Raw genomic sequence first — 26,543 nt, 5'->3', positions numbered from 1 at the left:
CACCTCTGTGCCTGCCGCGGTGCCGGTGGGTGATTTTGGGGGGGCAGCCCACCAGGCTGGCACAGGATGGGAGCAGACACAGGGGACACCAACCCTGGTCAGCCCTTCTCTGACACTGGCAATAGTTAGCAGCAGGGCCAGCAGGATGCCGTGCTGGTTCATTAGCCAGGGCTGTAATTGCCCCCCCAGCACTGCCCGTGCAGGGATGCTGAGCAGCATCTCCCATTAGCAGAGCCAAGCTCATTAACAGCACATCCTACCCCCACACCTGCTCACAGCTGATGTGAGCAGCAGCGGCACCAGGGAGGACACTGGCACCGCAGCAACCCGGCCATGAGCCCGGTGTCCTCATCCCTTCGGAAGGAAACGGCGGTTTGTAGCTTAAAAGCAGGGTTATAGTAAGATAATGATAATTATATCTTTTTATCCATCCCCTTCCAAAGGACGCAACCCTCACCGCCCTGCACAGCTCCTTCCCAGCACAGAGATGCCATCACATTGTTACGGAGTATTAATTACCAGCTGTGCCAAATCCTGCCCTTCCCGGGCCCCCCCGGGGACCCCCGGCCCCTCTGCTCAGGGATGGGGGAATAAAGGCAGAGGCGCATCCCGGAGAACAGGCAGGGCCCTGTGCCGGGCAGAGGCAGCGGTGTTGAATAACGCCTGTGCCACATTCACCGGTAATCTCCAGTGTTTACACGGAAGTGGAAATCAATCGCTGCAAGTAATTAATGGCGAAGGGCACAACACCCGCTTCTTCTTCGGAAGCGGCTCCCAGCACCAGCTGGGGTTGCTCAGCAAAACTCACACGCCGGCACCCGCCGCACAAAAGGCACCGACGCTCATTTCCTGCACCGCCAGCACGAGGTGGCCGCGCCGGCACAGGGCCAGCATCCCAGTGGCTCACGGGTGGGAGCTCATGCCCGGTGGGAGCAGGGGGTCTGGATTTGTGCCGGCGCCTGCTTTGGCACCAGCCTTTCTATTAGCTCTTGGATAAAATGCAAAGGCCCACCCGGCGGGCGGCTGAGTGCTGGGCTGGACAGCAGCCGGGAGCTAACGCCATCGCCGCCAAGCTGCTCCCGGCACAGCGTGGCATGAAACAGCTGCATTTACTGCCCGCCTCATTCCTCGAGAGTCAGGGGGTGAGGAAGATGCTGAGGCTGAAGAGCCCCAGGGCTGGAGTGCTGCCCCCACCCCCCCCACCACCCCCCCCAGGCGCGCAGGGCTGGAGGGGCTGGGGGGTCACCAGGGTGAGGGTGGGTTGCTGCCGGCAGGCGCGCACAGGAGGTGACACGGACAGCAGTGGCAGAAATGGCAGCCCTGTCCCCCGACGCGCAATTAGCCGAGGGGCAATTAAGGCTCCTGCGGTTTTTGACCCAATTTCTCAGGCAAAACTCGGCAGGAGGAGAAGTGGGGGGAGGAGGAGGAAGACAGAGGCTGTCACGCGTATGCTGGTGTGTTCGCTGCATGCATGTGCATGCACAGACACACACGTGTGTGCTTACTGACATGCGTGTGCAGGCGTGCGCACCACCCCGGCCAGGGCCCGAGCCCCCTGAGCCGCCCGGTGAGGGGGAGGTGACACTTTGCAGCTCTCAGCTGGGTTTATTTTTGCTTGTGGCTGAGCGCAGGCAGCCTCGGCACGGCCGCCTGACTCATGCAAGCAGCCCAGCACCCAGCAAGCTTTGGGGGGGCTGCGGAGCACCGCAGTGCCATCACCTTGCCTTGCCTTGCCACCCCCACCAAAGCAGCAGCGGGGGCCAACGGGGGCTGTGGGACCACCATGGGGTCAAGGCTTGGCAAACTTGCCAAGCACCGGGGCACATTCACAAAGACTCAGTGCCGTGGGCAAGTGCCGTGGCACCATATGCCTGGAAAGGATAATTTTAAGCAGCTGCCATGTTCTATGTGTGTGTGGGGGGGATTTCTCCCCACACAGCTGCTCCAGGCTCCCTGCAGCCCCCGTGCAGGCTGGGGGGGCAGCTCAGCCCTGCTGGGTCAGGGTGCTTGTGAGAGAGGAAGCAGCAGCGGTGGGGAAGCAGGGAGGGCTTGGATTTCCCGGTGCTTTGTGCTGGTGACTTGCATCGAGGGGGATGCTGGAGCATTCAGGGATGCTGGGGTGACACAGAGATGCTGGAGCATGCAGGGATGCTCGAGTGTGTAGGGATGCTGGAGCATTCAGGGATGCTGGGGTGACACAGAGGTGCTGGAGCATGCAGAGATGGTCCAGTGCAGGGATGCTCGAGTGTGTAGGGATGCTGGGGTGTGCAGGTATGCTCCAGTGCAAGGATGCTCCAACTTGGGGGGATGCTCCAGTGTGCAGGCATGCTGCAGCGTAGGGATTCTCTAGTGCAGGGATGCTGGAGCATGTGGGGATTCTGGGGCATGCAGGGATGATGGAGCATGCAGGGATGTTCAGGTGTGCAGGATACTGGACTGTGCAGGACACTGGGACGTGCAGGATGCCAGGGTGTGCAGGATGCTGGAGCACGCAGGGATGCTCAGATGTGCAGGATGCCAGAGTGTGCAGGGATGCCGAGCTGTGCAGGATTACCAGGCTGTGCCAGATCTCGGGCTGGGCCGGATTACCAAAATGCGCCGGATCCAGGGCTGTGGAGGATTACCAGGCTGTGTCAGATCCCGGACCGGGCCGGATTACCAAACTGCGCCGGATCCCAGGCTGTGCAGGATTACCGGGCTGTGCCGGATCCCGGGCTGTGCAGGGTTCCTGCACCCCCCCCCGCCGCTGCGCGCGCTGCGCTCCACCAGCGCCACCTACAGAGCTGTCCCGGGAGGGCACCCCCCGCCCCCGGCCAGGGCCCGGCGGGGACCCCCGGCAGCCGCCCCCCCGTCCCTAGGGCGGTGCAGGGGCCGGGGGGGCGGCTGGGGCGGGGCGAGGCGAGGCGTTCGCAATGGGGGTGAGGTACGGGGGGGGGGCGCCATTCACTGAGGTGCTGGGCTGGAGGGGCTGCAGGGGGGCCCCGGGGGCCTGGACGCCCCCCCGCCTGGCCTGGGGGGGCTGCAGGGGGCTGCGGCAGCCCCGGGCCTCGCGGCGGGAGGGCGGAGCTGGGGGGGAGGTCCCGAGGGGCGGGGCGGGGGCGGTGCCGGGGGCGGAGCGGGGGGCGGTGCCGGCGACCGGGCCCGGGAAGCAGCTCCCGGCTTCCTGCGCCGGCGGGGCGGTGAGTGCTTTGCGGCCCGGCGGAGGGGGGTGGCACCCGCAGGTGCTCGGGGATGGGCGGGGGTCCCCGCTGCTCTCCAGGGCTGCCCGGGGGTCCCCACTGCAGCCTGGGCCTCCCCGATACTGCTCAAGGGTCCCCACTGCTGCCCGGAGCTCCCCGATGGTGCTCAGGGGTCTCCAGTGTTGCACTGGGCTCCCCGGTGCTTCCCGGGGGTCCCCAATGCTGCTTAAGGGTCCCCAGTGCTGCCCGGGGCTCTCCAGTGCTGCCTCGGGGTCTCTAATGTTGCTCAGGGGTCCCCACTGCTGTTCCAGGGCTCCTCAGTGCTGCCTTGGGGGGGGGGGGGGGGGCAGTGCTGCTCAGGGGTCCCTGATGCTGCCTGGGGCTCCCTGATGGTGCTCAGGGGTCTCCAGTGCTTCCTGGGGGTCCCCAATGCTGCCCGGGACTCCCCAGTGCTTCTCAGGGGTCCTCAGTGTTGCCTGGGGGTCCCATTACTGCTCAGGGGTTCCCATTGCTGTCTGGGGGTCCCCAATGCTGCTTAGGGTGTCCCCAGTGCTGCTTAGCAGTCCCCAATGTTGCTAGGGGGTGCCCAATGTTGCTGGAGTGCCCTCAGTTCTGTCAGGGGGTCCCAGTGCTGCTCAGGGAGTCCCCAATGCTGTCCAGGGATCCCCAGTGCTGCCTGGATACCTCCAGTGCTGTCTGGGGGTCCCCTGTGCTTCTCAGGGGTCCCCAAGGCTGCTGGGTGTCCCCATTTTTGCCCCTCACTGACGCTGTCTCTCCACAGGCAGCGATGCCCGCGGAGCCCCTGATCTGCGCCGACACGGCCACACGGTGAGTCCCGGCCCCCGAGGGGACAGCAGGCAGTGGGGCCCTCCTGGGTGCCACACACCGTCCCCTGGCCTGGCAAAGGACTCGTGTCCCAACACTGACACTGTCCCCACCGTGTCCCCGGGACGGTGGTGTGTGTCCCTGCAGGGTGAGCTCTGTGCTTAACCGGGATGTGAAGCAGTTTGGGAAGAAGCATATGTTTGATGCGAGCGAGGAGACGTGCTGGAACTCGGACCAGGTGTGGGGACAAGGATTTGGAGGGCCAGAGGGGTGGGACAGCAGCCGTGCATGGGGGATGGGAGCCTTCACAGAACCCCGGTGTTGTTCCTGCCTTCAGGGCACGTGCCAGTGGGTCACCCTGGATTTCCCCCGCACTGTCAAGGTCTCGCAGTTTCACATCCAGTTCCAGGGGGGATTCTCCAGCCGGCTGTGCACGCTGGAAGGTGAGGAGCTGCTCTGGTGGCACAGGGATCCCTCTGCCTCAGTTTACCCACCCCAGGATCCCACGGCTGTTTGTTATGAGGCCCAGAGATGTTTGTTAGCTGTTCCTGAAACCCGAGGGGCTGAGGCTGTGGGGTGGAGCAGAGAGGGGTGACCAGCGAGGACCTGGGGTGCTTTGGGTCCTGCTGGTCCGCCTGCTCCCAGCCCTGCAGCAGAGCCAGCGCAGGGAGGATTTTTGGGGCGGCCGAGGCCAGGGCAGCAGTTGGAGGCTCCCCCAGCAGCCAAGCCTCCACGCCGCTGCCTCCACCCTCACCCTCCACAGGCTGCAGAGCAGGGGAAGAACTGGTGAAAATATCCGACCTGTACCCCAAGGACACCAACGCCATGCAGATATCCTTTGCCGTGGCGTGGGCTGGGTTCTGCGGCTGGGTGGATGGGTTCAGAGCCCCCCACAGCTGTGGGGGGACAGGGGGGCGAGGGCAGAGCTGTGATGTAAACGACGGAGCTGTGGGTCCCTGCTGGCACTTGGCTGCTGCTGTAGCTGCTCGGCAGAGCCGGAACAAATCTGGACATTGCTGTCTGTGGTACGGCAGGGTGTGAGCCGCATGCGTGCCCCCTTAGAGCAGATCTCCCACGTGTCCCGGCATCCCTCTGCCTATTTTTTCTCCTTGATGGGCCCCGCACAGATTCCAGGTGGAGGAGACGGTGCTGGATAAGCTGAAGATCACCTTTGAGAACAGCACCGACTTCTTCGGGAGGATCGTGGTGTACCACCTCGGGGTGCTGGGGGAGAAGCTGTAGGGCAGCAGTGAGGGACAGCATGGAGGGCTGCTCCCCCCATCGCCTGCGCTCCCCTGTGCAGGCTCTGCTGTATAGGGGCAGACAGGAAAGTGAACCCCGAAAGCCCCCAGCTGCCCCCCAAAGCACCGAGAGGGAACCCTCGGGGTAGCAGTGATGGAGCAACGCTGGAGATCCGCATACTGGACCTTGGTGGGACACAGCCCGTGTAACCAGTTGAATAAACGGTGTCCCCGCTCCTTCCCAGCTGCTTCTTGGGCAAGTAGCACCCCGGGACCGAGCCCTCTGGGGTTTGCCATGGCCACGCCGGTGCGTGGCTTCGGCAGAAGTGCTGCTCCACGTGCTGTGGGCTCTGGCTGTCTCTCGCCTTCGCTAACCACCCCTGACCTTGGAGTGGTTGCAGCCCCCGGCGCTCCAGCTCGGGATCGGTAGCCATCAGCCAGGGCTGTGCTGTGTTCCTGGTTGGCAGGGCGATGCTTCCTGCGGGGTTTTGCTCCTGCCTATGGATGTTTCCCTGTCTGGTCATAGCGCCGTGTGCAGGGAGGGAAGGCAAAATTCTGGGCATCAGAGGGAGCTTTCCTCTTCACAGAGCCAGCTCTGGAGAAGGATACTGGGGCACTTCGGGGGGTGCAGCCTTGAAGAGGTTGGTTGGCCCAGCTCCCCTCATGGTTCCCCAGTAGCTGGTGCTGGGATCAGGGACTGGCAGCTGTGACAGGCTGAGGCAATAGAGAGGGCTCCACACAGCTGCTTTAGAGTTTACTTCAAATAATGCAATACTTGAATGCACACACGCACAAAGCAGCCAAGCCCGGACAGGGCAGAAATGCAGCTGCCCTGAGGAGTGTCCCCAGGTGTGAGGTGCTGTGGCCATGCCACCCTCTGGGAGAGGCACAGATCCTCCAAGGGCAGGCGGTTCCTGGCTTCCTCCATGTGCTCCTTGCTTGAACCATTGTGCCGCTGCCCGTTTTGGGACGGCTGGGTGGTGGTCCCAGCGGAGAGCCCTGCATCGGCCAGGAGAAGCGCTGGTGCTGCAGCAGTGCAGCGTGAGCCACCCCCTCACTCCAGCTCCTTATTCTGAAATAGCTTGAGGATGTGATTTTCGATAACCTGTTGGACTAACGGAGGGGAGAGAAGTGAGACCCAGGGAAGCTCCAGCAGAGCTCTGGTTTGGAGAGGAGGAAAAGAGGAACAAGACCCGTCTTGATTTCTCTGGCTCGGTTTCTCTGCGTGGCAGAGCAGGGAGCTGTGGTACAAGGGCAAAGAAAGCCCCAAGCAGGGCTGGAAGCTGGCAACTGCCTGGAGGCTTTCCAGGGAGGGAAGGCAGCGCTCCCTGCCAGGGTCAGAGGGGACACTTGCCTTTCTTGTGTCCCAGTGCCACGGCCAGATCCATCGGGGTGTAGCCGGAATCTGCCTCTGTGGTCAGGTCAGCGCCGCGAGCTGCAAGCAGGCAGTGGAGATCAGGGCATGGTGCTCCCCTGCTGACACGATGTCCCCTCCGGGTCAGACACAGGGTGAGGGGACCCCCAGAAGGTGCCCATGCTGGCTGGGCAGCCCCCCATCACTGGGGGGGCTGCTCAGTTTCTCCCCCCAGGCACGTCACACTCTCTCCCCGAGGCGGTTACCAACGAGCCGCTATTCGAGGCCAAGGACTAAGTGCAGATCTTGCCCGTTACCTAGTAGGGCCTCGACACACTTGACGTGATTGCCACGCACGGCGTAGAGCAGAGGAGTGCCGCCATTCTGCAGGGAAAGGGAAGGGGCTGTGTCATCGCCAGCCTCACATGGGGCTCGTGCTCACACAGCTTTTGCTTCTCCCAGAGCAGCAGATCCCCGATCCACTGGGATCCCCTTTCCGCCCTCTCCCAGCTCCAGGCTGGGCGTTTTCTCACAGGGCGGCTCTGTGCGGGTTTTATTCTCTGTATGCCATAAATAACTTTTAAATTGTGTAATTTTAAAGACAACCTTAAGTTCTGAGCGCCGTTTCCTTGTGGCTGGTAACATCACAACATTGTGAACAACTGAGGAAACCATTTAAAATTATTCTCCAGATTCATTTCTCAAAACAACTGCATGAGCAGGCAAATGAGCACTGCGAGCCTGGGAAGCATCTGGGAGAAAGACATCGCTGCTAACTCAGACCAGAACGATGTGAACGTGCTGCTGCTTTTTAAAACGAGCTTTGCAGAGCCCCGTCCAAGGCTCGGTGTCGCTCCCAGCGCTGGCGCGGTCCCCGCAGCAGCCCGCAGCACTCACCCAGTCATAGATGTTGATGTCCACGTTCCTCTCCAGCAGCATGACCACGATGTCGGTGTAGCCGCCCATGCTGGCCAGGGATAGGGCGCTCTCCCGCTCCTTCGCTAGTGCGTGGGGGTCAGCGCCCTGGGGACAGCACAGGCATTAGCCCCGATGGGCGAAGGAGCCCTGTGGAGACCTGGGGCGCGAAGCACAGCCTTGCTGGGTACCCCCGGGGGGCTGATCATGGCACCACATTCTGACAGCCTGAAGGGGCAGAGACAGCTCACACATTCCCAGTGACCTCTCCATACCAAAATCCTTATCAGAGATGTTTTAATCACCATCAAACATCTCGGGTAAGGACTTAAAAGCCCTTCTCCAGTGTCAGTAAATCAAGCCTGATGGTTCCCGTTACTCAGCCTTTTTTCCTATCCCTAGTAACAGCTTTACCGGCCCCGTCTAGATGCCTGTACAGTATCCACTGTCTCTTTTGTTACTGATTTACATACAAACCTCCCTGCCCTCCAAGCCCTGCTAGCCACAGACCTCTCCTGGACATCGTTTTATCCTTTATCAGTGTATTACCTCATTTATTTGGGGTTCTGTTTGTGTCTCTGGTAATGCACTGCAGTTTTGCTCCTAATACAGTAACACAGAGAGAGTTTGGCTAGTGCTTGTGAGGTGAGAGTGCTTGCTAATCGTTGGACGAACATGGATGTGGGACGGAGCTTTGGGGAGCAGCTAGACCCAGAGTACAGCAGGATCTGGTTCCTGCTCACCCCCAGACAGTCCTCAACTGCAAGCCCAGCACTCAAGGACGATGCAGCAATGAGTTCATTAACTGCAATGATACCTCAGCAAGCACATTTGCTGGCAGATTACAGGGCCCAAGTGATAAGCTTGATCTCAAATTACCAATAAACAGATATTTAATTACAAACAGTTATTGCTAGCTGTGAGATAAGGCTCTTCACGCTCCTGACTTAGCTCACAGCCCAATGGGGAGTAGCATCTGACAGCGTCTGAGCTGTTAGCTCTGCAAACATGTCCTGTTTGGCGTCATGGGAAAGACTGGCTGAGATGATGATGGTACCAGGACAGAGCTGGACAATTTGGCAGCCACTGGGACTGGAGATGGGAAGTCTCCTGTTAACAACGTGCTGCGTGAATGTGGCCTTACCCATTCCAGCAGGTGACGGACCGTTTCGATCTCTCCAAAGGCTGCAGCCCAGATCAGCGGCGTGAAACCTCTCTCATCAGGTTTATTTACTAAGTTCTCGCCTGCGCAAACATGGATGAGACATCATAAATAGGAAGGGTAAAGCCCACTCTGATCCCTGTCCTCCTGGTAAACCCAGAAAAGGCTGTAAAACTAAGCTGGGGGGTTAGCAAATAGTGCGTGTGCTATGACCTGGCAGGACTCTGCCTGATCCGGGGTGAGAACGCAGACACACGTACCTTTCCGAAGGTGCTCCTTCAGCTGGCTGAGCTCACCCTGGGCAGCAAGCTGGTGAATGGACAGTGCTGGGGGACAGAAAGAATTCCCCTATCACGACAAAACGTTTCCCCAGCTCAGCACCCACCATCTGCAGGTGGGTCCCTGCAAGCCTGGGGAGGTGCTAAGTGGCCAGCCCCTATATGAGCCCCAAGAAGCCCAGTGTGTAACTAACACCCTTCTGCAGCTCAGCAGTGAGGACAGCCAGCCCTGGCGAGTGCTGAGAGCAACAGCACTGGAGGAAGCAGCCTGAGAGATCACCCCGATGGGCACTGAACAGCAAGCATGGCAGCAGGAGACAGAAAGGCTCCCGTCCTGCTGTCCCTCTGTGCCCTCTACACCCCACGGGCATCTGCGTCCGAGATGCACAGCCTGCTCAGCCGGGCAGTACTCACTGTCCAGCGTGGCTGGGAGAGCCGAGACCTCGTTGCCTCTCTGCCTGTTTGTCAGCGTGTTTGAGTGCTTCAGGGGGAAACCTGTTCCAGAGAGAGGGGAGAGTCAGGGCATGCCTCCTGCGTGCACAGTTGTAGTTCCTCCAACTATGCTGACTGGAAGCCAAGAGCTTCACAAAAGCTCAGGTCTCATATGCCTTATCTGAAGCCATTCCCTCCTGTCTTGCAAAAAAGGAATTATTCCCTTGCAAGTAAAGAGCCTGGAGATGGAGGTTTGACCAGTGTGCAGGGAACAACAGCTGAGCAGGGAAGATAAAACAGCTCGAGCAGCTGCCCAGGGAGGGGCAGGGTCCATCTGGGGCGCTGCAGGAGGCAGGGATCTGGCATTAATGGCATAATTGCACACGATATACTGCAGAGGACAGCCTGGGGGATGCACTCAAGTTCATCCTCGTATTTCCTGCCCTTGAAGGGCTCCACCTCGAAATCTCAATGTGGTTTCAACAAGCGATGCATAGTTTAATTAGCAAAGCATATGAAAAGAGTTTGCCATCTCCAGTTCCACTGGATGGAGCTGCAGTGACCTCTCACTGCTGGCACAAGTCATCACCAAGGTCTGGATTTGGACTTGGCCTTGCCAAGTCTTGCTTGTCTCGTGGAGACCCCCCCAATCAACAGGGACACCCAGGAGCTCCCAAAAGAGAATGAAAACAGAGGGACTGTTTTCAGGGAGGGACTGGCAGAAGTAAAGAACATTTTTCTAGCTGCCTTTGTGGGATGAGAGACCCAGACGACCTCTCCCCCACCTGTCTCCCGCTGGGGCTGCACCTGAGCATCTGTGAGCACCAGGCTCTGCAACACTCACTGTCGAGGGTCGAGAGCTCCGTGCTCCTCTGCCTGTCCATCGACGCAGTCGAGGGCTTCATGAGAATGTCCGCTCCACCTGCCAAACCAGGGTGGCTGTTAGGGACCTTGGTGCCACTCACTGGGGAGCAGGTTGGGCTCCACATACGGCACAACGAGACCAAACCAGCACAGCAAGCACCCTGCCAGCACCCTGACCCTGGGGTGGTGGGCATGTTGATCCCAGGGGAACAGATGTGGTGGGATCCGGGGTGGGTGCATGCCCTGCCTTGGCTCCCACTGCCCCAGTACCCCCAGCACTCACCGTCCCCATGGTCCAAGTGTGGCATGTCTTGGTCTGGCCGCAGACACCCCAGGGGAGCACCGCTGTCCCCAGTGTCCCTGGCTGCAGGCAGCTCCTCTGTGGCTGCTGCCCCCTCAGCTCTGTTTTCATCCTCTTTTGGGAGTTCCTGGGTGTCCCTGTTGATCGGGGGGGTCTCCGCGAGACAAGCAACTGCTTCTTCCCCTTCCATGGGGCAGCTGCAACACAACAACATGTTAGGAAGGGGGAAAAAGCAGGGACGTTTTCCCAGGACAGAGAGGGCAGCAAGGGGGAGGCTGCTGAGTCCCCGAGCACCAAGTGTTTTCAGCCATCAAACTCCTCCATGCCGGCAGCGTGGTTTGGGGTCCTGCTTGCCCTCTCCAGCCAGCCTCCCGGCACCACGGGCAGACAAAAGCTCCCGTCACGGCAGTGTTGTGGAAGCTGCACCAGGACCATCTCCCAGCCGCTCATCCCAGCACAGCCCCTTCCCGCTCACAGTGGAATGGAGCCAGAGCAGGTTGGAGGGAGCCCCCCTCTTCTCCTCAGCCACCCCGCTGCGATCTCTGGCCATCCCTGCCCACCTCGCTGTCCCTGGGCTGGCTGGTGGATCTGTGGGCCGGTCGGTGGGTCCCTGGGCCAGCTAGTGGGTCCTCGGGCCAGCCGGTGGGTCCTCGAGCCGGCCGGTGGGTCCTCGGGCCGGCCGGTGGGTCCCTGGGCCGGTCGGTGGGTCCTCGGGCCGGCCGGTGGGTCCCTGGGCCGGCCGGTGGGTCCCTGGGCCGGCCGGTGGGTTCCGTCCCAGCTCAGACCAGGCCCCGTTCCCCGGCCAGCAGCCTGGGCGCCCCCAGCACCCTCCGCACAGCGGCCCAGTTCCGCGTCCTGCCCCGCCACTTCCCCTTCCTGCGGCCGCAGCCGGGGGGGCTGCCCGGGGGCGCGGGGGGAGCGGGGGGCCGGGGCCAACCCCACCTGCCCGCTGACGGCGCGGGGGCCGGCCCCGGCGCGGAGCCGGCGTTAAAGCGACAGGCCGCGGGGCAGGCCGGGGCGGCGGTAGCCGCGGGTCCCCACCGACACGGGCGGCTGGGGGGCGCAACCCCCGTTTGTCCCTCAGGGCGCCCCACGTCTCGCTGTGCCTGAGGGCAGCGGCCCCCAGGCCCGGGCGTGGGGGGGCTGCAGTCCCACGGGCCCGGGGCGCCATGGCGGGGCTGTGAGGTGGCAAGTGCCCAGCAGCGGGGACACAGGACGGGGGGCACAGGGGGGCCCCCGCGCCTCATGGCCTGGCAAGGAGCCCGGTGACACCCCCCGCTCCCCTGTACAGCACCGGGGGAGTCGGGGGGGGGGGGGGGGGCAGCGCGGGGCGCTTGAGGCCTTTCCGCACCCGAGGCCTCCACAGACAGACCCGGGGAGGGGGCACCGATGGGGAAAGGGGCGATAGTGGTGTGTTAACACCTCCCCCCGGGGGCTGGGCTGGCTGGAGGCAGCGGGGGTGCATGGCCCGACCCGGGGAAGGCCACCCATGGCACCCCCGACGCCTGCCCGCCGTAAGAGCCGGGTCACGGGGAGGGGGGACAGGCTGGGGGGAGCGCTCGGCCGCGCAGGGGGACGCGGAGGAGGGGGCACAGCGGAACTTAGCGCTGGTGCGATGTTTCCAGCCGGGGATGTTTGCGGCGGGAGCACCGCGGGGGTTTCCGGCCGGGGCGGTTTTGGCGGGCGCCGACGGAAGCGGAAGTGGCGGCGGGGCGGGATGGAGGAGCCCGAGATGCAGCTGAAGGTGAAGAAAGGTGGGAGCGGGCCGGGACCGTTGGGGGCGTGGTGGTACGGTGGGGCCTGTGAGCCGCGGGGCCGGTCGTGACAGGGCCCTGGCGGTTCTGAGTTGGCCGGTCGCGACAGGGCCCGGTGGGTGGCGACAGAGCGTGGGCAGGACAGGGCTCTGCAGCGACAACAGAAGTCACGACAGGGCCCTGCGGGTTGTGAGAGAGAAAGGTACAACGGGGCAGGGCAAGTTGCGACAGGGTGGATGGTGACAGGGTGTCGCGGGTGGTGACAGGGTACTGCAGTCACGACGGGAGCCAGAAAAGCCCCACAGGGTTAGTCACGATAGGGACCTGGAGGTCGTGACAGGGCAGGGGGCGACGTGCCCCGACAGGAAGGTGCAGTTCGGGGCTGTTGGCCCCCTCCCCGGATCCTGGGCTTGTGTCCCACTCTCCCGGCTCGCCTAGCGGGACACATGGATGGACGGATGGGCAGCCAGCAGCGTCGGTTCCTGCCTAAATTACAGCGCCTGGGTGTAATTATTCCTACAGAGTTTTGCATTTATTCCCATTTGCGGTCAGCAGCCCGCCAGACCTGTTGGAACCCCAGCAGCTCTCACTGAAGCAAAACCTCTGAAGGGAGGAGGAGAGAATAACTGTCCTTAAAATAGAAAATTATGCAGGGGCTGAAAGGTGTTCTGCTTCAGCCGGGTGAAAATGCTTCCTGATTCACCAGCCCCAAAACAATCTCTGATTTTTCCATCTTCTTGCAAACCTGCAGGGAAACAGAGATCAGAGCTGCTATGTAGCTGCGCAAACTGCCAGCTGAAAAGGTGTTCCTGTGGGGAGGGGGGCGCGGACAGAGCTTGGGCCAGGAGGAGAGAGGGTCGAGAGAGGGGCAGTGGCTCAGCAGGCAGCTCAGAACAGCACCGATACTTCCCGAGCCCTGGGAAGCCACCATGTCTCCCCTGGGGACATTTTTAGCACGTCACCGGGGGGAGGTGTCTGGAGGGGAGCAAGAGAAGGACCCTGCAGCATTGGAGGGGCAGATTCAGGAGAGCTCAAGGCCCGGAGCAGAGAGGAACCCGAGCAGCTGGTAATGAGACCAGGAGCTGCTGATGTTCCCAGCTGGATGGGGCAGCTGCAGGCATAGGAACGGGAGCCAGGCCTCTGCTGGGCTCCACTCATCTCCCGGCCCCCTCCAAATTGGTGAGAAAGGGCCCAGTGATGGGCACAACCTGAGTGGTCCCTGAAAGCAGAGCAGCCAGAGCTCAGAGGGGACCGTGGAGGCAGTGACATCCCAGGCTGGTCTGTCTGCGGCCAGAGCCGAGCTCATTGTTGGTGGCAGATGCCATTGTGGGGAGAGTGGAAATGGAACTGTTTAGTGGGATTTTGCTTTCACATCCTTGTTAACAGACTAATTATGAAAAATACATGGGGTTTTGCTCTGATCTCTCCATTGTTGTGTTGGGGACAGGACCAGTGCTCCAGGCCAGCACCCTTTCCAACCCTGCCTTCCCCCTCCGTGGCTCCCCACTTGCCATAACTGTTGTTATTCTTGTTGCAGTGACGGACAAATTCACGGAGAGCATGTACGTCCTGGCCAACGAGCCCTCTGTGGCGCTGTACCGGCTGCAGGAGCACGTGCGCAGATCGCTTCCAGAGCTCGCACAGCACAAGGTGAGCCATGCTTCGCTTTGAACTCCAGAGCTGCAACACAGGCACAAAATTTTGTCCTAAATTAGCACATCATCCCTTTTTCACCTGCCTGGGGGAGAGCGGGAAGGAGAGAAGAGATCAGCCATCAGGGTGAGAGGTGCTGCGGGACTCCATCTCAGTCTGAACCAGAGGGGATGTTGCAAATTTACCTGTGGAAAAGTCCAACCGTGGTCCTCTGCTCTCACAGCTGGAGACAAAGAAAAATGAGTAGTCTGTTTCGTACAGGGAGGAGGGAGATGTTAAATCTTATTACCCCTGCTACACTGTGAGATTTTTATTTCCTGCATAAAATGAGGGGGAAGGCAGGAGGAGGGAAGGGGGAGCATGAAGAAACAAGTGAGAAGAGCCCGCATGAGGCAAAGCAGGATAATGAATCGCATCTCACAGCTGTGTTCCTACTTTCCTCCAGAGCACGGAGCACAGACACTTTAATGCCAGCGTTGTTGTCCTTCTCCCTCTTCTGCCAGTCATGATTCATTAGGAGTGATGTCTCATGAATAGATTACTGCTTCATGTCTATGCTAATGCACTGTCAGGCCCCATTTTTCACCTTTGCTTTACAGCCCTGGTTTCCAAATTAACCTGGATTGTGACACTTTATTATTCAATTATTTATTAACGTTTTATATAAGTGTCTGCGTGCAGTGGTAGGTATATAGAGATGTATATGTATGTATAGCACATGCTGATGTGATTGCATCACTGGCATGCAGGAGACAGGTTTGTAATATTATTCCTGAGCTGTCACTTGCTTTCATTTAATCAAGATAGTCCCAGTTTCAGGGAATGTGTCCTGAACAAAAGGAAATTGAGCAAATTGTATGACAAGTCATGCAGAGGGAAGAGATCAGTTTCCATCGCTGAACAGTGTGTAACGGGGATGAGGGCAAGGGGCAGCGCAGAAGCACTGATGGAAGCGGCAGCTGAGTGAAGGCAATGGACACAGAGCGTGTTCTTAGGCAGCAGGGTTTATGCTGGCCAAGATCTCTGAAATCCGTTGGTTCTCTCATTTTCCCTGCTCAGCATGCTCATCGCTGTTACCCGCAGTGTTCCGTGACCTCTCTGGCTCATCTAAGTTCATTCTCTTGTTGCAGCCATCCCACAGAATTTTCTTTTGTAGCCGGAATTGCTGTTGCTTTCCACTTCATTCCTGTGAGAAAGGAGGTCACACTGTCCTGTCGATGCCAGCGGCAAATACAAGGACCCTGCGTTCCCTTGTGTGACTGCAGCCAGCACAAGCATCAGATACCTTTGGTCTTTGATGCCTTCACGTTCAGGCTCGCAGCGTCCCTCCTGCCCTGGCCACTAGCCCTGTCTGGGGCAGCGGTGGCCTTTGTACAGGAGGAAGAGCTCATGGTGCTCCCTGCAGTGACAATGTGCATCAGGTCAAAGCTGAACTGACTGCGTGGTGCCCTCTGCCCCGGGGCACACCCAAAGAGGATGACTTGGTTAAGTGAACTCTCTTCATCAATGGGTTTTCAAAATATGCTGAGCCAGAGAAGATCAAGAAGCTGTTTGCCGCTCTCATGTTAAGAAACATTTCCTGATGCTTGCTCGGAGGTGCTGCTTTTCACATCCATTTCCTTTTGCCCGCTGCATGGGCACTTCCATCTTCTTAACTGCTTTCCTGATTACTGGCTGCGTGTTTAATGGTGCACTGATGTGGCATGAGCTGGGAGAAAATGGCAAGAAAATTATTTGTGTCAGCTGGAACAAGAGCAGATCCAGAGCTGCTGCTCGTTACTTTTCCTCCAGCATTGTCAGCTCCCAAGTTAATTTTTTAAATTTTTTTTTCAAAGGCTGCAGCAGCATGTTTGGGAGCATGTTCTCCTCCCTGCTGGTCCCTGGTCCCTGGTAGGAACTGGGAGGGTTAAACACAACTCGGTTAGGCCAGTGTCCTGACTGTGCTGCTAGGCTGCTGCCAATGGGCTGGTGGCCAGGTTCTCTCCATTGTTCTTGATCCCACTCTCATTTTATCCCAGTTTCAGGCATTGCTGTTTGCAGCAAATAGGCTGGGCCTGTCAAGCCCTTGAGCCCAGACAACCAAACCCCAGGAGAGAGGGATGTGCTCAGGCCCCTGACAGGGCCATTGTCACAGTAGAGCGTTCAATTAGATGGGGATGGATATTTTGGGTTGCTCTGCCAGAGCCCATTGGCTTTGTGGCTAGAGACTGGAACAGGAGGGTGTCAGCTGGGCTGTGCACCGTGAAAACACTGTCAGGTTTTATCTAAATCAGATCAAAGGCATTGAAGTGAGGTGGTTTTAATTCTTCAGAACAGAAAAGAAGAAAAAGCAACGTTCTGTGTGGATCCGTTCTCAAGTAATTTAGTTTCAAGGTGTAAGTAATGTATAAAGGAAACAGGATTTATTGGTGGTTTCCAGTTTTCCTTCAGCCACGCAGCAATTCACGTCTCTGGCTGGATGAGTTCTCCTGAGACTCGGCCTTTGAAATTCCCAGGGGGATTAAACCTTGGAAAAATTGGGAGGGAAGGTGCTGGGAGAAAAGTTTGCAAGGAGAAGGTCACCTCCACGTTTTTACAACAAGCAACTTTCTATGATTTGATAGAACAATAATCTTAATACCTTCCTCAGCATCTCAAACTCTCCAAGCAGATTTACCACCTCCCTGATAAGATACAGCGTGATTCAAGGCTCTTGCTGCCTCTGCGCATCATAGCCGCGCCGCTAAGCCCTGCTCAGCACAGAGCAGCCTTTCTGGATTTCGCCTGATCTTTTGAGAACTTACATCTCCTCGTTAATTTACTTCCAAGCGATAGTAATATATCATTAGTGCTATTGTGTATTAATAGCTGGCTTTAGTTCTTAAACTGCATCCAAGGGCATGTCTTGGGAATTTGAAGAAAGGACATCAAGAAAAGATTAAGAAATGAGGAGCTCTAGGGAAAGGCTCTTGTTCCTAATTAAAGACATGAAAATCCCAGGAAGTGCTGGGAATGCTGGTAAGAGGCATCACTAGCTCTGATACTGGGAAATTATTTAAGTCCACCGGTGCTCAGAAATGGCAGACCGCAGCCAGGTGGCTGTGACATACCACTGAGCCAGTGCAATGGCAGGGTCTAAATGGTTCTTAAAGGTCATCTGGCACCTCTTGGAGAGAGCAGGGTAAGGAGCTGCCAGAAGATTTCTCTGTGTCTTTTGCAGCTGCCTCTGCATGCAGCAACAGATATGGTTGTGTAAACCGTGACTGGACTCTGGGACAAGTGCAGTCTCTGCGGGGTTGTGAGTCCTGGGGCGAAGGACCCTCTCCTGCAGAGAACTGCCTGGAGCCCTGCATGTAGAGGCTTGTTTCTTTTGTAGGTTAAATCTGTGTGGTCAAGCGTCCTGATGTAGGACAGGCTTTGAACAGCAGAAGTGATTTTGGACAAAGTCCAAGCTCCTGCCCGACCACTTTTGCTCACAGAAAGAGGCCCTTGGATTTTCCCTGGCTTGTAACTAGACCCAGCAGAATAGACTGGAGAATTAGCTCCCATGAGAACATATTTTAAAGAATGCCCAAACTACTTAAGGACTTTTGAAATAGTTATCTATTGAGCTACACCTCTGAATTCAGCTGCGCTTTCATTGCGATTTGTGTATTTGTTTGGTTTTCCCTCTCCTTGGAGCTACAGCATACAATGATGTCCCCTGCCAGCACTGGCTGCGTGCAGTGCTGCTGGAGTTTGTGTGAAGTTTACAGGGCTCCTTCCAGCTCGGGAAAGGAAGGGCACGGTGCTGGCTGCTGCTTGGGATCAGATGCCAGAGTTTCAGAGCAGACTAGAGGACAGAAATGCTTGCAGCTATGAAAACATTTGTGGCAGGTCTAACGAAATGAGAACTTTCAGTGCTGTGAAAGAAATTTTTACCTGGTTTGGCATGAAGGCCTAAGGACCGAATTCTGCAGGAGCTGTGTTAGCTCCAATCCTGACTACCTGCTGGGCCAGACACACCGGGAGATCTGGATGCCCTGAAACATCCAGCTGGTCTGCTGTGCTCAGTGCAGTTGCCAGTTGCTTGCAGCCTGACTGATCGTGGCTCTCAGCTGGCTTGTGGGCTAAAACATCTAAAACCAAGGGGAATTTTGCCAGAGTAGCCAAAGTGCTGGCCTGAACTAGTAGCCCTTCCTGAAATACACACAATAAATATTTATTTTAAATGCTCGTGTGTAGCACCCGGAGCCTGGAGTGTTGTCGGAAGCTGTTAAGAGGGAGACAGAATCCAAATGCAGTTCCCAGTGAAAAGCAGCCAGAGCCCTGGTTTGGGGAGGGCTGGCAGAGCGTACGGCTGCGGGCTGCAACACTGCGGCTGCCTGGTGCGCACCTAACAGTGCCGCCTTCTCTTTCAGTCCGACATGCAGAGCTGGGAGGAGCAAAGCCAAGGAGCCATCTACACCGTAGAGTACGCCTGCAGGTACGGGAGACTCCTCCGAGCAGGAGGGTTGTGTTGGCACGCGGAGGTGGCGTGGTAGAAACAAAGCAGAAGCCACCTGCGCTTCCCTGACGCCTCCCTGGTGTCAGCTGGGGCGAGAGCATAGTCAGGGCGAGGGGGTGAGGGGATGAGGCAGCGCTCCCCGAACTGTAGCCATGAACCTCGGGGGCTTCACTGTGCCGAGCGTGCCAGCCCGTCCCCAGGTCCATGTGTGCTGCAGACCTGCCAACCTCCTGCAGTAAATCCACCCACCAGCTAGCTAGTGTGTGAGGATGCATAAAGCTGAGGTTTCTCATTAACAATCCTCTCCATCAGGGTGCGTGCACACTCTAAAACTGCAGTGCCTTTGGAAATACTAACCACTCCTCCATCTCCCTCCACCCCCCCTCTATTTCTTCTTACAGTGCCATAAAGAACATGACTGACAGCAGCGTGTACTTCAAGAGCATCGACAGTCTGCTCAAACATGCCATAGCCATGAAGGATCAGCTGAACGCTGCTCAGGGCCGCAGGTAGCAAGGGGATGTCGCGCTGCCTGTCTAGCTGGGTGACCCTTCTGGCTGGCAGAGGCTTTGGTGATGTCATGCTGCCCAGTGCAAATCTGCCAAGCAGTTACCTCAGTAATATGATTCTAGACTATTACTTGAAAGAGCACGCTGCTTGCCTTCCAGTCATCTTCTGGCTTTGTTTACTAGGAAGCAAATAATCTTGTTTACCAAAGGGTAACTGGAAAATAATTTATTTTCTTATTCAAAAAGGGATATTTGGTTGTGTAATACGTTAAATCTCTGTTGCATCAAAGGCATTTGGAATGAGTTGATGCTACTGAGAATGGAGTAGGTGAGAGGCTGCCTTTGGTGCTATTCTCTGTCTTGTATGTGTATGTGGCACCTTTTTGAGCAGAGTCCCATAGAGATGAGTGGTAGGAGAACAATGATGCATTTTTGTATGTTTGCAGTTGAACTACAGCTACTAAAATATCTTCCAGCAGATTGTCTGAGTCTAGTGTATTTGTCCCTCCCAAGAACGATGATTGTAATGGAGTCTGACTGGGCAGGAGTGAGAGAATTCCCAAATGCCCATCCCTGACAGAACTACCACAGCAAACGGAGCCTCTGTCTCTGCAGAATGACTCTACCTTAGGCACTTCTGGTTCAGGTTGCATATTCTCCCAGTAGCCCGTGTGGCAGGGTCGCACTCTGCACAGCCCATAGCATTTTTAACGGGTGTTGCTGGTGGTGTGGCTGCAAACCTCGCTGTCTTGACACCCATGGGCGCTGGTGCGTGCTGCGCCATGGTCTGCGCCGCACGCTGCAAGGTGTGCTTGCCTAAGCTGCAAGCAGTGAGGTTTCATTTGAGGGAGCCCCTGGTTCTCCGCGTTCTGCTGGTGGCCTGCCTGCCTGCTGCACATGACTGTCTCTCTCTTTCTACAGCGCTGTTGCCCCACAAGCCAAGAATCCTCCAGCCAGTTCCTGATTTTAGACAAGACTGGCCATCCGCTGCTGCCTTCTCCAGCACAGCTCTGTGTTCTCCAACCACGGGGAGGAGTGAGAAACCACCTGTTCAACCTGTGAAGTTGCACAGAGGCCTCTGCCTGCCTCTCTGTTCCCAGTAACAAGGTGCTGCACTTGCGCAGGCAAATCCTGCTGCTGGGGTCAGGGCTGCCTTTGGGGGAGTGCTCTGGGGAGCAGTTGTGTCCCTTTTCACAGCACTCTGCAAAAGGGAGATGTGTGGTTCTGCATTAGTCCTTTCCAGTTCTTTTCAACGGCAGGCTGCTATGAGGCGTTTTTCTTTCTACCTCTTGGCCACAGAAATATCTCAGAAAAACTAGGTCTTGCTTTCAGTGTTTTGTAGATGGCTGTGTAAAGACGTAACGTAGGCACACTTCAGCTTTGTTCAGGAGGCATTCTGCAAGGAAAGTTTTTTGTGTACGTGCCAGGGATTTGCTGAATTTGGTTTTAGTGAGAACAATAAAAAGAAAAAACGAAAGTTCTGTCTAAAACTTTCCCCTGTTGCTCGCCTTGGGCTGGGGGGTCTTGGAACCTGCTGGCTCTGCGTGTTTCAAAGGGCACAGAGCAAAACAAAGACATGCAGCGTTGGAGCCTTTCAAGTGGAGAAACAAAACAAAACACCACTGTCCTGTTCTTCAAAAAAACCAAAAAACAACAAACTCCAAAAACCTAACAGAAAAAGGACTTTCCTCATCCCCTGTCAAGCAGTGGGAAGCAGAGCTGGATGCACAGCTTTAGAGGTTGCTTTAAAAAGGATGCAACTTCGATATTGATCAATCCTGGAACCAACAGTTTGGTCCTGCTGAAGAATTTAGCAAGGATGCAGGGATCAAAGCAGTGCTAAACTCAGTCTCCAGAGTGCTCAGGATAACGGGAGTCTTTCAGGATAATGGCACAGGAGGTGAGAGGGAATCTGAGATGGGCTGGTGACCGAGCAGCAGGCTGGCTGTCACCTTAGCCCCCACCCTGCAGCTGCAGACTCCTGGTTCCCTCTCGCTTGCTCTTCTTGCACCTCCTGGCTGCATGCTGGGGGAAAGCCCTGCTGGGTCGGTTGTACAAACTTGGTGCCGTGCTGGCTCCTGGGGATGGAGGAGGAAGGAAGGAGGCAGGGAGATACAGCCAGGTGGAGAAATCAGCTGGTGTCTGCTGGAGGAGGGTAGGTCTGCTTGTGGGCAAGGTCCACTTGCTGCTTCTCACCCACATGGGGGAAGTGGGGGTTTCGTGTCCTTCACTGCAGCTGGGACAGCCATGGGGGTCCTGCTGGGGCACTGCCAGCTGCTGCCCTGCCAGCAGGGTTCGTGTTTGCAGGGTGGCAAGTGTCAGCAGCATCGCAAGTGACAGGAGGGGACAGGGACTCAGTGCAGGTGGCTGAGGGCTTTTGGCTTTGAGTGGAGGTGGCGTCTTCTCAGTAAAAGAAGTAAAGAGCATCAGGCAGTGGCTGCACAGACCCCTGCCCTGGTGAGACATGACCTATATTAAACTCTAAACAGAGATGCAAATTGTGGCCCAGGTGCTTGCGGCAGGGTGAAAAGGTCCCGTTTCCACTCACACCAGAGTTGAGTCCTTGCCCAAGGCTCCAGGTTTGCGTGACATCACATTCCTCATCTCCTGCGTGATGCTGTTCCAGGGCTTGCCCTGCACCTGCAGCAGCCCAGACTCTGCTGACAGTGTCCTGTGCGTTCGGGGCAGGTTGTAGCTCTCCTTCTCGGAGCGAAGCCCAGGGCTGCCCGAGGAGGTGAGGTTGCTGCTGGCTGGAGAGCCCAGCTGGGATTTGTGCTCCAGGAAAGGAGGGAAGGAAAATTCCCGGTGGATCTCAGACCGGGGCCGGGGCGCAGCTATGTTCTTGTTGTTCAGATCGCTGGTGGAGGACTCGCCGTGTTGGGCAGAGTCGTTCTCATACAGGGTGTGGGAGACCTCAGAGTGGCTACGGCGCGAAACCTGGGAAGCCCGTACCAGGGCGTGCGTCACCGTGATCAGCAGGACAATGATGCCAGAGGAGAGGATGCAGGCGCTGGCGATGCCGGCCTCCAGTTCGAACAGCAGCAGCATGTAGATGGCGAGAGCTGGAAGGAAGAGAGCACAGAACGTCTTGAGGAACTAGGACTAAAGCGATGAATTCGACCTGCACGATTCAGGCCAGAGGAGCCCTCGCGAGGGCTGGTCACCCCGAACAGAAAGCTTACGCTATGGGAATGAGCTGGCAAAGGCATTTGCAAAACAAACCCGCTGCTGAAGTAGAAACTCAGCAGCTGACAAGCACTCCGCAACCAGCGCAGGATGTATGGTCTGGGCTGGAGATGCACAGTCCCCGTGGGGCTGCGCTGGTGGGCAACGAGCACTTGCCTGTTAGGTAGACTGAGACGCCGCAGCAGAACAAGCCGATGGCAGTGTGGCGAACGGTGCGGCTGTCCAGAAGGAACCAGTCTGCCCTGCAAAACAGGTGAGAAAAAGAACAGCTCTGTGCAATCTCCTGGCCCTGATCTCAGCACAGGAAAAACACCGATGCTTTGGCCCCTGCTAAGAAACTGAAACACTGTTTTTGCATAAAGAAGAGGTTCAGAGCCAGTTCGCGAGCCCGAGGACCTCTGCTGAACTGGGGTTTTCCCCTGGCTGCTGGGTTGCACAGCTCTGGGCTGCTGCCCTCTCACTCAGGAACAGATTTGGAGATCACTCAACATTTCAAACTTTTCCTTCGTGGCTCCTGTGCTTCAAAAACCAGATGGGGCTAGGGGCTGGGAAGAGACAAAGGGTTGGAGGCTTTTTGCAGGTAACCAACGACAAGTGCTGGCGCATTGACTTCAGCATGGCCAGGTTCTCTCTCCACCCTAGGGACTGGGGTTCTGTGCTCAGCTTGGATTGCAGGCCTTTTGTCTGGAAGGGGCTTGGCGCTTGAATTATGCTTAAAAAGCTTCTTTCGAGCAGGGACTTAGTTTCCCACCTAGCATAGAGCCCTTGTGCCTGCTGCTGTGCCTCCCACCGGCACGCTCTGTGCCAAGCCACCAGCAGCTCTGCTGGGGCAGCTTCGGAGCCATTGACCTGGCAAAGCTCAGTCCTTGCTGGGCTTTGGAGGCTGCTGTCACTAGAGGATGCCTCTGCTAATTGGGAGAGCGGGATGTGGTCTCGTTAAGGGACGCAGCGTAGTGTGGACAGGGTGGAGGTTGGCGGACGGGTGCGAGGCAACTGTAGGGGTTGGAAACGGGAGTGCTGAGAGATGCTGGCAGGGCTGTGTGCTGGGAAGCTGCCAAGAGTCCCTTGAAACAACTGGGGGTGCACAAGGCGTTGCTGGTCCTGCTGGCCACCTCCAAAAATCTCCAGGAGCTGTTTGGAAACACGGCCTGGCTTGGAAGAAGCAGCTGAAGGGGCAGCAGCTCAACCATCCTCCTGGCAGGACCAGCCCTCCTGTCACTCCTCCACAGCAGCCAGCTCCTGCGGGGTGAATTCTGCCGCCAAGGATGCTGTGCCCTGGCCCAGGCTCCCCCCAGCATGGCCTGGCCCCCTCCCCTCCTCCCGGGCTTCTTGTAGCCCCTTGGCTGTTGCCGCCTGCATGGGGACCCTGCAGCTAGGAGCCGTTAATAGACCCTGGACCCGCTTCTCGCTGGCAGCGGGGAAGAGCAGCCGCTTTGTTTTATTAATTACCTGAGTCGGGGAGGATTAGCAGGGAGGAGAAGGACTTTGTTTGGAGCTGGCTGGGACTATTGAGCGCAGCGCTGAGAAGCAGAGCGGTAATTCAGTGTGACAAGCCCAACGTGGGAAAGGTCCCTGGGACGTGAGCGGGTCCCCTAATGAAACCGGTGCCCGGTGGGGCCAGGCCAGCTCGGCCATGAGGAGATGGCAGCTAACGGCATCCCACATCGGGGAGAGGGGCCACCTCCTGCCAGCACCTCCTGCCCAGGGGCAGCCTGCAGCATCCCTGTGTCCAGAGAACCTGCCCTTCTCCTCCCAAACACCAGTGTAACCCTCGGGTTGCAGCTGGGGAAACTGAGGCACGGCCAGCCTAAGTGATCTGCTTGAGCTCCCAGGCAGAGGGAGGCCAACCCCGGGGCTCCCAACCCTACAACACCTCGTATCACCTGCAGCAAAGCCAAAAGCAGCCTCTTGCTTTGCAGGGGGGGAGAGCACAGAAATATTATTTAAAATCAAATTGTTTGGGATGAGCTTTCCTGCTCAATGAGCCGGGGGGCTCCACAGCCACGCAAAGGCAGTTGGTCTGTCCTCTTAAGTCCTTGAACAAGTCGCTGCTGTTGGAGAACGGGCTGTCCTGCCGCCGGCACGCTCTGTCTCTACCTGTGACTTTCCAGCTGGCTGCCTGATTAGTGCTACCCCTGGTTCCCAGGTGGGATTGTTGGAGTCGAACCTCACCGCTTCCAAACAGTGCATTTTACAGCCCAAATCGATACCAGAGCTCAGATTTACAGCTGCTGGGGACTTTTGCTGCTCTAACAGATTACCAGCAGAAAGTCAGCTCCCACAGAAAGCAAAGTTTGCTGCGGGAACTTTGTGTTTTGCAGAAATTTTTGCTCTCCTCCGTTAATGAGCGCACCGAGCATCAGTCTCACTTGGAAGACGCTGAGAGGAGATGCTGCCGCTAGTTGGAGTGCCTCCAGCCGTCACGCTCCACACAGAGCACGAGGCATTGATGGGTTTGTCTAATTAGGGACAAAAAGTAACTGTTGAAACATTATAATTTCCTTTAAATGAGTTTTGACTTGCTGAAGGTCCCAAAATGGTCCCCTGGGGCCCATCGCATGAGCTACAGGGAAGGACCTCCACCTACGGACCAGTTTCCACCAAGATGCTTTTAAATCTGATTATTCACAAGATGTTTTGTTGGTGTTTTTTAACCCAGGAGCAGAGCTGGTGCTGGGCCAGGCCAGCACCAACCCAGCCCAGGTCCCCAGCAAGGCCAGAGAGGGGAGTTGCTTTGGAAATGGTTTTCCAGGTGTAAATGTGCTGGTAATGATTAAGTCGATACATGTCTGTGGTTAACAATCCCAGGCCTGCGGTCATTTTGGTGCTGTGCGAGTGGCCTCCGCAGTCACCCCAGCGGTGACCCGAGATGCCCAGCTCTCCCGCTCCACAGGGGCAAATCTGGGATGCTCCTGGGCATCGCGGCTGGGCCCAGCACATCTCCCCGGCCTTGGCCCTGGAGCTGAACTGGCCTCGCAGGCTGCTGTGACCCATGCTCCTGTAACCCTGCAACCCCAGCACACGCGGGTTACACAGGGATGTTACCAGGGAAATTAAACAGCGTGTATTAGTAGTAGATCAGTAGTACAGCAGCCGGGTGGACGGGTTGCTATAAACTTTCTCCTAGTTGATACAGTCATTAAGCGCAGCTACACCGACACGATGGGGCGCGTCAGCCACAGAGATCCCTGTTTCCCCAGCAAATGCCGCAGAGGGGGATTTTGTGACCCGTGAGTGCCAGCAGCATCGGTCACTTGCACAACTCCCTTTCGCAGGGGCAGTGACGGGGGGGCCCTGGCAAGGCTGGATCTTGGGGTGCAGGAGGGGTTGGCAGGGCTGTGCATGAGCCCACACCGAGGGGACAGGCAGCCTGTGACAGGTCCTGGGTGACACCCCTTGCCCCCTCATTCCCCCCATCCCTCCTACACCCCTGCAGCACCCTCCGTCCCCTGCAGAACCCTTCCCCTCCAGCCGCCTGCTGCCCCCCAGCCTCCCCGTGCCCAGGACCCCTCTGAGCCTCCCCCACAGCACCCCCGGGGCTCCGGTGCCCCCCAGTGCCCCTGCCCCCCCCAGCCCCGGTGCCCCCACCGCTCTCACCGGTCGGGCCCGGGCTGCCCCCGGCACAGCTCGGTGCTGAAGTAGCCGTGGAGGAGGCAGAGCAGGAGGCAGCTGACGTTCAGCACCAGGCAGAGTGCGGCCAGCACAGCCGACACCGGCAGCAGCACGGCGGCCGCCGGCTCCGGTAGCGCACCTCGACCGGCACCGGCACCGGTGCGCCCCGCCGGCAGCTGGAAGATGAGGCTGGAGGCGAGCAGGGCCATGGCGGCGGCCAGCGTGCCGAAGAGCAGCAGCACCGTCAGGGCCCGCTGCGGGTAGGCGGCGGGCATGGCGGGGCCCGTCCGGCCCCGGGAACCCGGGGGAGAAGCACCGGGAAGCGGGGAAGGGGCAGCGGGCCGGCAGGCTCCCCGGCCGGCGGGAGCTTCTCCGACCGGGGCTCCCAAGCTGGATCTCAGCCCGGGAAGCGGCACCGGGCCGGGGCAGCGGAGCTGCGGCCCCGCCGGGGTGCGCCTCCCTCCCCGCGCCGCCGCCCGGCCGGGGCGGCCCCTCCTGCCCCCGGGCCGGCCCCTCGCCGTGGGGGTGCAGCCCAGCGCCCCCCCGGCCGGGACCCGCTGCCCCGGCAGCGCAGGGCGGCTCCGCCCAGCACCGCCCCCCCGACGGGGCCGGGAGCCTCCTCGGGCCCGCGGGGGCGGGGGGAGAGGGACGGGGGGGCGGGGGAGAGGGGCCCGGGCGGGGCCAGGGAGTGGGCAAAGGGAGGGATGGAGGGACAGAGGGACAGAGCAATGGATGGAAGGACAGAGAGACAGAGGGAGGGATGGAGGGACAGTGGGACAGGTGGATGGAGGGACAGAGTGATAGATGGAGGGA

At 58.2% G+C, this 26,543-nt stretch overlaps 4 protein-coding genes across 9 annotated transcripts; 2 read left to right on the top strand and 2 right to left on the bottom strand.

The window, feature by feature from the left end:
- Nucleotides 1–3,109: 3,109 nt before the first annotated feature.
- On the top strand, nt 3,110–5,482 carry NR2C2AP (nuclear receptor 2C2 associated protein). Its single transcript, XM_055804882.1, has 6 exons — nt 3,110–3,179; nt 3,961–4,007; nt 4,152–4,242; nt 4,342–4,447; nt 4,768–4,836; nt 5,131–5,482. The coding sequence occupies exons 2-6, from the start codon at nt 3,967–3,969 to the stop codon at nt 5,244–5,246; spliced, it is 423 nt and encodes a 140-aa protein (XP_055660857.1). The 5' UTR covers nt 3,110–3,179; nt 3,961–3,966; the 3' UTR covers nt 5,247–5,482.
- Nucleotides 5,483–5,986: 504 nt separating this feature from the next.
- RFXANK (regulatory factor X associated ankyrin containing protein) lies at nt 5,987–12,013 on the bottom strand. Of its 5 annotated transcripts, none has more exons than XR_008747339.1 (11): nt 11,205–12,013; nt 11,112–11,144; nt 10,534–10,748; nt 10,231–10,308; nt 9,369–9,449; nt 8,937–9,002; nt 8,659–8,759; nt 7,497–7,622; nt 6,917–6,983; nt 6,600–6,718; nt 5,987–6,358 (listed from the first exon to the last, which is right to left on the bottom strand). XR_008747339.1 is itself a non-coding variant. In XM_055804817.1 (11 exons), the coding sequence occupies exons 1-11, from the start codon at nt 11,720–11,722 to the stop codon at nt 6,300–6,302; spliced, it is 1,425 nt and encodes a 474-aa protein (XP_055660792.1). In that variant the 5' UTR covers nt 11,723–12,013; the 3' UTR covers nt 5,987–6,299. The 5 variants fall into 5 exon arrangements, 3 of the variants coding, with proteins under 3 accessions (XP_055660792.1, XP_055660794.1, XP_055660795.1); XR_008747340.1 differs by having other exon boundaries at nt 5,987–6,350; XM_055804817.1 differs by having other exon boundaries at nt 6,600–6,680.
- A 134-nt stretch (nt 12,014–12,147) lies between these two features.
- Nucleotides 12,148–20,409, top strand: BORCS8 (BLOC-1 related complex subunit 8). Of its 2 annotated transcripts, XM_005244151.4 has the most exons (5): nt 12,149–12,305; nt 13,843–13,955; nt 18,338–18,402; nt 18,825–18,932; nt 19,854–20,409. In XM_005244151.4, exons 1-5 carry the CDS (start codon nt 12,167–12,169, stop codon nt 19,894–19,896), a joined length of 468 nt encoding a protein of 155 aa, XP_005244208.2. In that variant the 5' UTR covers nt 12,149–12,166; the 3' UTR covers nt 19,897–20,409. The 2 variants fall into 2 exon arrangements, with proteins under 2 accessions (XP_055660851.1, XP_005244208.2); XM_055804876.1 differs by lacking the exons at nt 18,338–18,402; nt 18,825–18,932 and having other exon boundaries at nt 12,148–12,305.
- On the bottom strand, nt 20,371–26,278 carry TMEM221 (transmembrane protein 221). Its single transcript, XM_055804858.1, has 3 exons — nt 25,716–26,278; nt 22,275–22,360; nt 20,371–21,994 (listed from the first exon to the last, which is right to left on the bottom strand). The coding sequence occupies exons 1-3, from the start codon at nt 26,003–26,005 to the stop codon at nt 21,477–21,479; spliced, it is 894 nt and encodes a 297-aa protein (XP_055660833.1). The 5' UTR covers nt 26,006–26,278; the 3' UTR covers nt 20,371–21,476.
- Between the last annotated feature and the right edge of the window lie 265 nt (nt 26,279–26,543).

The sequence above is a fragment of the Falco peregrinus genome, chromosome 5 (assembly GCF_023634155.1).
Source record: "Falco peregrinus isolate bFalPer1 chromosome 5, bFalPer1.pri, whole genome shotgun sequence".
Taxonomy (NCBI): domain Eukaryota; kingdom Metazoa; phylum Chordata; class Aves; order Falconiformes; family Falconidae; genus Falco; species Falco peregrinus.
The sequence above is the reverse complement of the archived record's forward strand: the minus strand, read 5'-3'. Positions and strand labels throughout refer to the sequence as shown.